Below are 12,087 nucleotides of genomic sequence, written 5' to 3'. Positions count from 1 at the left end.
TCAGTGGTTTCGGACTCAAAGAAAAATACGTAATTTTTGACAAGAACTATATAGAGGTGGGGGAATGGAGGAATATAGGAACATAGTTTATGTGTCCTATTGAAGTTAAGTTGGTATCAAAGAAAAACAAGATTGTTATGGACTTAAGAGGTTAAATTTAAGCCTCACAGTAAACACAAAGAAATTATCAGAGAATATGACCATAGAGATGAAATGTAGAGTATGGGTTATGAGAAGTGGGGGAAGGGGCAATGGGAGTTAAGAAATGAGTGTAGGGTTGCTGTTTGAGGTGAAGGGAAATTTCTAGTAATGGATGGTGGGAAGGTGATAGCATTACAGCATTCTAAATGTGTAATGGAATGCTAGGAAGGGGTGGAATGGGAAGATTTAGGCTGTATATATGTTTCCACAACTGAAACAAAAAAACAAAACAAAAAAAAGACAGTCTAAATAGTTGACAATTGAATGCCAAGGATGATCCTGGATGGGATCTGAGGATGGAGGACAGGAGGCTCAAAGGGACACAGTTGAGACATAAGGGGGAAAAAAAGGGGGGGGGGGATATAGAATGTAAGGTTTGTATCAATGTTGAATTTCCTGAACTTCTTGGCTGCACTTAATGGGATTGCATAAAAGAGCACTCTTGTTCATGGGAATTGTATATGTGAATTATAGTGTTTGTTCAAGGATGTGTGCAGCTTGCTCGCATATGTTCAGAAGACAGAGCAATAGATGATGGATGATAGGGAGGGAGGGAGGGAAAGAAAGAAATGGTGGTGTGACAGGATGTTAAAGTTGGTGGATTGGGGTAGCGGGGGAGGGGGGTCAGGATATGCTGGAGTTCTGTGTATGGGGGTTTCTATTGTTTTTGCAACTGTTCCTGTAACTTTGAATTTATTTCAAAATAAAATTTAAAAAAAATGGTGTGTATGTATTCGTTACATTTTATTTTTGTTTTTTGATTATTTGTCATTTTTTAGTTTGCATTTATGGTATTTAATGATTTTCTTTGAACAGTTTCGTCATAATTGCTTGGTACTGTCTAAAATTTTATCATTATGTTTTTAGTACTTTTCTTTTTAGTGTACTTTGCATTTTATTGCCACAATTAATTTCTGTTTCACTGTCCTTTTTTTTTTTTATATATCCTCACATTGGTTCATTTTTCCCCCCTTATCTGAGAAAATACATAAATATCTGGAAAAGACTCAAAATGCCATTGCGATAAAAAGCTGATGTTATTAATGGCAACTTTGATACGAATTAGAGGAGAGGCAAAGTTCTTTTGCCTGACTTTTAGGTGATAGTATGCATACAGATTCTCAAATTGGTCCTCTTTTTTCTTTTTATTTTATAAATATAGGAGAGTTTCCTAAAGTTGCTCATAAAATTTTCTAAGTGGCATATCTGGAAATTAGTGAGCTTGTAGATAACTCATTTAAGAAAGATCTTTTCTTAATTTTGTTTGGCAATATAGATAGTGCTGGGAGAATACATCAGAGCAGTGAAGCTCAATTAGAGCATGGTGGTAATGGGGGTGCAGTGTGTTGAGGGATTTGAAAAAGCATATTCAGGATTTTCAATGGAAGGATCCCCTCCAAAACCAGGTGTGAGTTGTTGGATTTTGCTTTTGTAACTTTAAGCTAAAGAAAATAAATTTTGATAAAATCATCCTGTTTAGTAAAAATGAAGAAGATTCCATTATTCTCAACCAGTTCATGCTTCTTCTGGGGAGAGAATAGTATGGTTTTTTGTTTGCGTGTTTGCTTTGGTTTTAATCGAAAGTGTTGGCATGTTTTTTTAAAATTGAAGAGTATTGATTGCATTATCTTAGCTGAAGTAGATAAGTCAAGGTAGAGAGCAGATTTGGGGAGAAAGATGATTTAATTCTTAGCTATGTTGAATCTGAGTTAACAGGGACATTCCAAGTTAGATATATCAAGCAGGTAGGTTTAGATGGTGGAACTGTATATATACTGTATATAAATTTTATTGAGTACATGTTATTTGCTAGGCATTGTGGTAGAAGCTTTTTAAATTAATAACTCATTTAATCTTCAGCATCATTCTCTAAGATAGAGACTGTTACTATCCTCAAATCTAGAAAGTGTTAGAACCTGGATTTAGCATCAGGCAGTATGACTCCAGAGCTCTTGCTGGGCTATTCTTTTGTCTCACTAAGGCCAACAAAATGAAAACATGGTTTAAAAAGTCAAAGATTCCACAGAGGTGGCTCTCTTCCTTAAATGAGATAAACAGAGCAGAAAACACCACCAGAATAACAATTTGGCTTGTGGGACATTTTTTAATAAAACAAAATTTTTGTTTCATCATGAACATGTATTTCTTTTATAATCAGAAAGGAAAACAATATTTTATGTACCCTTTTTTTTCCTCATTCTAGAGATGCAAGAGGGATGACGCCCTTTATGTCAGCTGTAAGTGGCCGAGCTTACCCTGCTGCAATTACCATCTTAGAAACAGCCCAGAAAATTGCAAAAGGTAAATAGAACCGCTTATTTTTCAACTTATAAAGATCTTTCTAAAGACACCAATATCATAATTATTCAAACTTAATTTCTTTATAAATGATATAATTGATTGGAAGCTGTACGATAATTCTTGTGTGTTGTATATATAAAATTTATGTGCATATACTTTTCTCAGTTATAGTGTATCTTTTCATCAAAAAGCAGCTGTCATAAGTTTCTGAAGATACTTTAATTTAAAAAAATATTCCTTAATGGATAGTGTAATAACTGTTCTTTTGAAAATAAAGGTGGATTACTGATAGAACCTGTCATTGGTTAATTGGTGGTAGTGATAAAATTTTATTGAAATCATAAGGCAGCCATTTGATTGTAGTTACTTCTGGCTTGGAATTCCTGCTTCTTAGAAGACATCAAAAGAATGTTAATTCCTGCCAGCTGGCCTTTAAAAAGATTAATAAAGTTATCTTTTTAAAAACAACTGGTGATAAATAATATATGAGATTGCCTATACTTTGCAAAATAGAGCTAGGACTTGAGTCTTAACTTCCTAATGTAGAGTTAAGGAATGTATGTTGGTGGTGTCATGATAAGTGGTTTTGGGTTATGATGATATCATTCTACTGTGCCTTATTTTGCTCCAAAATTGACTGGATTTCCTTGCATGGTGATTTTGTATATCAATTTTTTTTTCAATTAATAGATAGTAGTTTCTGATTTGTACTGTGTATATGTTAGGACTTTTACATTTGAGGAAAGTAGTAGATGACTGTGATTAAGTCCTTTCCTATATATGAACTACTATGTTCTTAATCTTTTTAGCTGAAGTATCTTCAAGTGAAAAAGAAGAAGATGTATTTATGGGAATGGTTTGCCCATCAGGTACCAACCCTGATGACTCTCCTTTATATGTCTTATGTTGTAATGATACCTGCAGTTTTACATGGACTGGTGCAGAACACATTAATCAGGTAAGTTATTTTACATTTCCCTATATTTCTGCTATCTTCAGCACCCTTCCCCCCCTTTTGATCATCACTAGAATTATGGTTCTCAGCTTTGGAACTGCAAGACTGCTATTTCACTTTACTTTGATTTACAAAATTTTCCAAAGAAAATTAATTTTGATTTAATTCTTTAATAAAATGAGGTGAAGGGAGTGGTTGTTAAATTAAATATGAAAATTGGAAATCTTACTGGGTAGTATAATCAGGTCTGCAACTCATGATGTAGATTATAATGTCTATTTTCCAGACGATAAAAGTTATTTTTGCCCTATTGGTAATACTTTATCTCCATTTTATAATGTTACAAAATGTATATTCAGAATAGCCTTCTGTGACTGCTTTCTGGAACACAACATTAATTTTAATCTACCACCATTGTGATTGAACTGTTTTAGGAACTAGTAGATATAATTACTATGATGGGCTATACAAATACTTGTAATTATTTTTAAAGGTATACCATTTTAATTTTAGGATATTTTTGAGTGTCGAACTTGTGGCTTGCTGGAGTCACTTTGTTGTTGTACGGAATGTGCAAGGGTTTGCCATAAAGGTCATGACTGCAAGTGAGTACAATTCTAGTTTTCCCTTGCTTAAAATTATAAACTGTTTAATTCATTTTTCTGTATTTAAATAGTCTATACTAAATCATGTTTTCATTGTTTCATAATTCAGAAAGCCTGAAGGTTTCTCAGATTGCCCTCTCCTCAAGCCTTTTTATTTATAAAAATGTGGTTTTTGAGTTAAAGTGTACTTTGAAATGTTTATTTTTTGCTAGTTCTAGGATAAACCCTCTTTAAATAAAACTAGGCTAATATGCTAAGAAACATGTGCTCATACATTGTGACTAGGCTCACAGTAGTCCTTTGAGAAACACATCTACAAAATGTTTTTGTCTGTATTCTCCAGCCAGGTCGTAGGCCCCCTGTAGTGTGGGATCTTCTAGCAGGAAATTGGCCACAGGCATTACTAGAATCATGGTGAATGTTTGGCCTATGCCTTATTTTCTTCTTAACTAGATGAAGTAACCTTTCATCCAACAATAGATGGGTAGTTTGTTAGTTTCCACAGACCTCAGAAGCAATAAAATACTTCTTTTTCAATGCTTGAGATCATCAATAGGGATATCAGCTATAAAAATGTTGCAAATGTGTAGATGTTATAGTTTATAGAGAATCGGACTGTAAAAACCATAAGTTATGCTTTAAAATAGTAATTGTATAGGACAAGTGGAGCACTGAAGTTTGTTTATTAAAAAATTTTGGCTAATAATTTTGTCTTCCTTACTTTAAGCATCTAAGAGTGATAAAATGTTTATTCACTTCATGCTTATTAAGTGCACTCACTGTGCTAGATGCTAGAATTGTGGTAGATAAAATAGTCTGTACTCCCTGCTTTTACTGTGCTTTCAGCCCTGTTAGAGAGCATAAGCAAAAAATACCTGCCCTTATGGGGGAGCAAGATTCATTAGATGCAAATAGGAGAGGACCACTTAAATGAGATTGGGTCTATGAGGAATTAAGGAAGATGTTCCAGAGTCATTACGTGGACTTCTTCTCATGGGAATTTTGTGTGTAGATTTCATACCACTAAGTACTTTCTTGTTATGTAAGATTTAACAGTTACACCAGGCACTTAAAAATCCACAAGGATTCTATCTGGTTTCATTGAGTTACACCTCTGTAATTTCAACATAGACATTTGTGTGTTTTTTTTTTTTTTTTTTATTCTTTGTATATTTTAAAATTTCAGTTTTTGGACTTTGAATTCTTTCCAGACTCAAACGGACATCGCCAACAGCCTATTGTGATTGCTGGGAGAAATGTAAATGTAAAACTCTAATTGCTGGACAGAAATCTGCTCGTCTAGATCTACTTTACCGCCTGCTCACAGCTACTAATCTGGTCACTCTGCCAAATAGCAGGCAAGTGGGATTTTTAGGGTAGAAAATAAGTTACATTGAAAAGACATGGCACATCTGAGTAGCCTTTTCTTTTCTCACAACAGTGTTCTGTTTTGCAGGGGAGAACACCTCTTACTGTTTTTAGTGCAGACAGTTGCCAGGCAGACAGTAGAGCATTGCCAGTACAGACCACCTCGAATCAGGGAGGATCGTAACCGAAAAACAGCTAATCCTGAAGGTGAGTAAATTTGATATTTATGACACATGAGAAAAGCAAAATGTTTTGTTTCTGTCTTACACACTATTTTTCTTTTTCTAATTTTTAGATTCAGATATGCCTGATCATGATTTAGAGCCCCCAAGATTTGCCCAGCTTGCATTGGAGCGTGTTCTACAGGACTGGAATGCCTTGAAATCCATGATTATGTTTGGGTCACAGGAGAATAAAGACCCGTATGTATTCATTAAAACATTTTGTGATTTATCTATTTCCCCCATTAGTGGAGCCTATATAGTATTATTTTGTCTCTCCTTTCCCCTCAAGTCTCAGTGCCAGCAGTAGGATAGGCCATCTTTTGCCTGAAGAACAAGTATACCTCAATCAACAAAGTGGCACAATTCGGCTGGACTGTTTCACTCATTGCCTTATAGTCAAGTGTACAGCAGATATTTTGGTAAGTTCTTTGAATGTTTGTAACCAGCATTTGAAAAGTACATTTTTCTTATTTAGCATCCCATGATTTTCTATTCCAAACTCCTAAGTACTGATAACTTCTAAATAAATAGTACATTAAGGGGAATGGAATAAGTTGGTTATTGAAGTGTCTCAGTTAACAAGCAGAAGCTCTTTCATTCTCAGTAAAAATCCATCTAAAATGTATTAAAATACAACAGTATATAAACATATGAAATGATGTTCAGAATTAATAGTAACTTAGTGCCAGTTTTTATGAGGTATACCATGTTTACTGTGAAATTAGAAAAAATTCTAAACCATAAAATCCTGGACTGATGTTTTGGTAAAAAGAACACAGTCAGGCACTGATGGGATAGCACAGCATTTGATACTCTTTAGAAAACAAGTTGGCAATGCCAAGAACCATAAAATACCAATGCCCTCAGAATCTTTCATAAAGAAAAACTTAAAATATAAGAAAGATAAGATCATGCTATAGAATTATGTAAAATTAAAAAATGGAAATACTCTATGAATGCAATAATAGTGGGCTATTTAATCAAATTACAACCACTTGGTCAAATGCAGCAATTTAAAAATAAAGGTTTTTATTTTTAAAAATAATAATAAACAACAATAAAAAGAGAATATGAAAGTGTATGTTCTAACATCTACTTAATAAAGCACGCACAGGAAAGAGATCTGAGAGAAATAATAATGGTTAAGTGAGGGTGATGGGATTATGAGTTTATTGATACAAGTATTTGAATCTACTTTGCTCTTTCGGCAAGTACCCTCTAGTGAATGAAATGTATTTTTCCTCTGATTTGATAATATTTAGTATTGCTCTTCTAAGTATTAATTGATATGCATTGGTCCATGGGACTAAGAACAAGAAATCAGAATGTAGGACTAACTAGATGTCAAGCACAGTGGTAGGCATGTTCCTTATATTAATCATTGGCATTGTAAATGTTTGGGTTAAATTTGTTTGTAATTTTATTATGAGACGTTACTATTAGAAAAGTGTTAGAACTTTGTACTTTATGAATATATGAACACCTTATGAAATGTCTCAACATTCATAGAGTGATTATAATTTTTTTAGCTCTTAGATACTCTACTAGGAACTTTAGTAAAAGAACTCCAAAACAAGTATACACCTGGACGTAGAGAAGAAGCAATTGCTGTGACAATGAGATTTCTGCGTTCAGTGGCAAGAGTTTTTGTCATTCTTAGTGTGGAAATGGCTTCATCCAAAAAGAAAAAGTAAGGCATCCTTTTTGAGTTTTGCTCTTATATCATTTTGCATACAATTTTTGGTGATAGTGATAACATTTTATATATGAAAGGTTTCATAAAAGCCTCCTATATTTTCCTTTTTGCTTTAGCAACTTTATACCACAGCCAATTGGAAAATGCAAGCGTGTATTCCAGGCACTGCTACCTTATGCTGTAGAAGAATTGTGTAATGTAGCAGAATCACTGATTGTTCCCGTCAGAATGGGGATTGCTCGGCCAACTGCACCATTTACTCTGGCTAGTACTAGCATAGATGCCATGCAAGGCAGTGAAGAATTATTTTCAGTGGAACCATTACCACCACGACCATCATCTGATCAGTCTAACAGGTAAATTTCTACCTGGTAACAGATTCTGCTTAATTCTTTCTCTGGAAATGTCATGTTTAGCTTGCTAAAACTTTTACATAAACATTTAAGTATGCAATCATTTATTACCCAAATGGTAGCGATTTTATATTTTTAAACATGTGAGAGCACTTTGAAAATTATACATTTGTCTACACATTTAGGGTAATAAACATATAGCTGTGGGTTTTTGTTTTAGAAAGGCACCATTTTATTATAATGCAGTAATCTCGTAAACATTTTTACTTTATCCTTCTGTAGACGTCATTACTGGTTTTTTCTTGCCTTTAAATCCAGCCTTAAATAAGGCCGAGACAAAAGGACTTGTATCTTTCTCCTTGTCCAAAGGCTTGGGCTAGGGGAACAAAAAAAGTAAAAGTATAATAAGTGTATAATTGTATAATCTAAATGCCATATCAGTTTCAGTAATAGGTATATTATCTAAGATAGGGCTAAAGCAGCCCAATAATAAAAAGTTCTTAGTTAAAAGATTATTTATTCTTAAACGTCTTTCATCTTTTCCATTTGTTTGATAGTTTCCCTAACTATACTGTAAGTTAGTTGAGTCAAAATGTTTTAAACTTTTTCTGGTGTCCTACAGTACAGTGATTCTCAAATTATATGTGTTCAAATTACTTTGGGATCTTACTAAAAATGCTGATTCTGTATGTCTGGGCTGAGTCTTGAGATTCTCTATTTCTTGTAAGTTCTCAAGTGATTGCCAGTGCTCCTGGTTCAGGAGCCACACTTTTGAGTAGAAAGGTGCTCTAGAGATGCTTTGTAAATATTTTATTTGAATCTCCCAAGTCTGATTTTGTTTCCATGTGTATGTGTATTAATGTTTTAATAAGGATTTTTAGGACCTAAAGACCCTTCTCCCTCTTTTTTGGGGGTTTCTGGGAAACATTTGTTAATAAGGATAGTCTGCTTTAGAGTTTGGAACAGTTCCCAAGACTTCATTCCTGGTTTTCACCTGAGCTGATGTTGAGTGTCTACTCCATAACTATTCTCTACATTACTCTATATGCTTGCATGTATGTCCTCCTTTTCCTTTATTGTGAGGTCTCCTAGGATACTCCAGAATCTAAATCTAGGTTTCTCTGGCAAAGTCTCCCATGGTAGCCTTATCACTGATCTACCACTAGGATTTGCTGAAAACTGTTATAAATCAAGTAATGTATCAGATGGTTCACCTAGCAAGATCTGCTTGGACTCTGTGCTGTGCTCCTGATCCTAATACCCTGTGAGGATCCCACCAATTAATTAAGTAGTATTACCCCATGAACTTTCCTTGGTTTTGATACAGAGCATAAAAATCTATACCTTTTGAACATATTTGGGGATCATCTCATCTTTAAATACTGCTCATGAGCCTCTTTTTACTAAGTTTCAGGATTTTATGTCAACTTGCCCTTGTTTCATAGTCTCATTTTAAGATTTGTACAGTCTTCAGCTACCCCCTTCACTCCCTTTACCTTGGTTGGTTTGGGGGCCAGTTTTTTAAAACTTCCCAGTAGAAGGATCTCTTTACTGATAATCAAGACATAGGGCTAATGTTTTCTGCAAACACTGATATTCTACAGAAGTACTTCATTAAAATACAGTCATTCTTTCCTACAAAGGTATATTTTGACCAGTGTTCAAGCATTCTTAATAAAAAGTACATACTTGGACCAGTCCCTGTGTGGACCAGACAACTGTGTGGAGTTGTATATCACCCCACTGAGTGTAGTCTTGAGTGCAGTAGTTTTGCTTTTATTCTTTCTTCCACTTCCTCAAACTCTTATATCCCCACTAATTAATCTGTTCTTCTCTATCTCCGTGCACCTCATGTAACAATAAACTAATAGATAATTTTAGTATGTAATAGGAACTTTCTTAAGCATTGTTGATGTAATACTTTTTTAATTTTCCCCCAAATTCTATGAAGATATCCATTATCATCCCAGATTTAACAGTGAGATAGATATTGGAGAAGTTAGGTAACTTGTCAAAAGTCACACAGCTAGTAAACTACAGAGACTGGCCTCCAAAGCAGATAGACTCTGGAACAGTGGATAGCAGCCAGTGGCAGAGAGAGAAACTGCTGCTTTGATGCTTGATAGAATTGAGCCGCTGGATTAATCAACACTGACGCTCCCTCTACCTTAGATTCTGTTGTGAGCCAACTAATCCTCTTAATTACTTAAAACTTTTTTTTTGTTTTGAAAAAATACTTTCCAGTTGTTGGATACAGTGTTCTGTACCTGTCTTTTATCAGTCTTATTAATTGTGTGTTAATGAAACTTCTGTATCTTTATTGATTGTATATTAAAATCTCCGACGACAGTTGATTTATTTCTCCTTGTTTTGTCAGTTTTTGCTTTATATACCGTAAAACCCCTGAGAAGTGAGGTCCAGAATATTCAGTTACATAAAATGGGTGATGTGTTATTACAAGATTGGTGAATTGGCCCGGCAAGCCTGTGCAGCTAACCAGCCAGGAGTTCTGGTGCTTGCCACTAAACCATATCTTTTGGGTCCGGGCTGTGGTTTGGAGCAACCTTGTTCAACTATGATGGGTCTGATTGTAGGTTCTGTGGCTACCTGGAATTTCAGGACACTGGCAGCAATTCTAGGAATCTTTCTGATTGATAATGCCTATTTTGGGGGCCTTATCCAGGGAAATTTTAATGGAAGAATGCTAGGGACTATCCTCTATCTTTTTGCTCCCTGAGACAAGGTTGCTGGCTATTTCCCTGTCTGGTCTCCCCTTTTTCTTCATGTCTCCTTCTCCCAGCAGAAAATAAGAAATTAGCCTTGTCTCTGTATGAGAAAAGGAATTAAGTGAAGTATGGAGCCAGTTATTTCTGAATTTACATCATTGGGGTTTTACTGTACTTTGAAGCTATTAATTTATATCTTCCCAGTGAATTGAATCTTTTATCAAGTACAATGACCTCCTTTATCTTTCGTAATCCTTTTCTGTCCAAAGCCTATTTATCTGTTATTGACACCAGCCCCCCCCCTTTTTTTTGGGGGGGTGGCTTTTTCATAGTGTACTTATTTTTATCCTTTTATTTCCAACCATTCCATGTTGTGTACATAAAGTTGGATTTTCTTCCTTTAAATCTAATCTGGAAATTCTGATTTTTTAATTAGAGAGTTTAGTCCATTTTATTTTATTATGATCCCTGGTATTTGGAGATCATTTTTCCCCCTCATTTCATGCTTTCCATTTGTCTTGTATTTTCCTCCTTGCTTGCCTTTTGTTTCCACCATCCCATTCACTTCCTACCCCCACCCCCGCCAACTTTAGACTTTTAGATGGTTACTCTAGAATTTATAAAACCAAACTTTTAGAACTTCTAACATGCATATTTAATGTAGTCTTAATTAATTTTCTTTGTAACAGTACAAAGATTATCTTTTTCCTGTCATTGTCTAAGATTTTAGTTCTATCTTGAATTTTTAAAAATCCTCCAATTAGATATTGTTACATAGTTGATTTTTTTTTTTTTTTAAATTGTCTACAGATTTGCCACTTTCTTTGCTTACCATTCTGGGACTGTTCCTACCTTCCTGAAGTACATCCTTTTAGAAGTTCCTTTTCTAATAATCTGATATACCTTTCTGACACTTCCCTTCACCCCTCCCCACCAAGTCTGAAAAATTCTATATTATCCCAGGTCTTAAAACATAGGTTAACTGCTTTTCTAATTCGAAACTGATAGTCATTTTCTCTCAGTACTTTGAAGATGTTACTCTGTTTTTTTCTGGCTTCCATTTTGATTATTGAGAACTTAGCTATCAGCCTAATAAAGATCTTTTCTCTATTTCTGTTTTTATGATCTTATCTTAGTCTTTGGTGTTTTGCAGTTATACTTTAGTGTCTCGCTTTGGATTTCTTTTCATTTATCTTGTTTGGGGACTCATTGGGATTCTTGAATCTAAGGATTCATATTTTTCTGTATTAAAAATTCTCATGATTATGTCTTTGAATATTACCTCTTTATGGTTCTCTTTGTATTCTTTCTGGAACTTGGATTAGACGTGTGTTGGATCTTCTTACTCTGTTCTCCATATGTCTTAATTGCTTTCATATTTTTCTTGCCTTAGTTTTTCTGTACTGCATTCTGAGTAACTGCTTCAGTGCTGTCTTGCGGTTAATTAATTCTCCCCTTACCTGTATCTGTTGGCATTTTAATTTGTTTTTTATTTCAATTTCTACAGTTTTCATTAGATATTTTTCAAACGTGCAGTCTTGATATTCTCTTAATTTTTTTTTCATATTTTGATTCCCTTGTCTTCAAATGTATTACCCTTAGTTTCTACATCTGATAATTCCGTTGTCTGTAGTCTTTGTAGGTCTGCTTCTATGGTT

General features: G+C 34.5%; 1 protein-coding gene across 2 annotated transcripts in view; it reads left to right on the top strand.

Annotated features, from left to right (window-relative positions):
* UBR5 (ubiquitin protein ligase E3 component n-recognin 5) overlaps nt 1-12,087 on the top strand; it is a 173,203-nt gene that overhangs the window by 122,052 nt on the left and 39,064 nt on the right. For both annotated transcript variants that reach the window (XM_037802663.1, XM_037802662.1), the window contains exons 26-34: nt 2,405-2,502; nt 3,312-3,460; nt 3,971-4,062; nt 5,274-5,420; nt 5,519-5,637; nt 5,726-5,852; nt 5,944-6,073; nt 7,184-7,344; nt 7,467-7,706. In XM_037802663.1, the coding sequence (XP_037658591.1) occupies nt 2,405-2,502; nt 3,312-3,460; nt 3,971-4,062; nt 5,274-5,420; nt 5,519-5,637; nt 5,726-5,852; nt 5,944-6,073; nt 7,184-7,344; nt 7,467-7,706 (1,263 nt within the window). The remainder of the gene's footprint in view (nt 1-2,404; nt 2,503-3,311; nt 3,461-3,970; nt 4,063-5,273; nt 5,421-5,518; nt 5,638-5,725; nt 5,853-5,943; nt 6,074-7,183; nt 7,345-7,466; nt 7,707-12,087) is intronic.

This window comes from Choloepus didactylus, chromosome 14 (assembly GCF_015220235.1).
Source record: "Choloepus didactylus isolate mChoDid1 chromosome 14, mChoDid1.pri, whole genome shotgun sequence".
Classification (NCBI taxonomy): domain Eukaryota; kingdom Metazoa; phylum Chordata; class Mammalia; order Pilosa; family Megalonychidae; genus Choloepus; species Choloepus didactylus.
The sequence above is the reverse complement of the archived record's forward strand: the minus strand, read 5'-3'. Positions and strand labels throughout refer to the sequence as shown.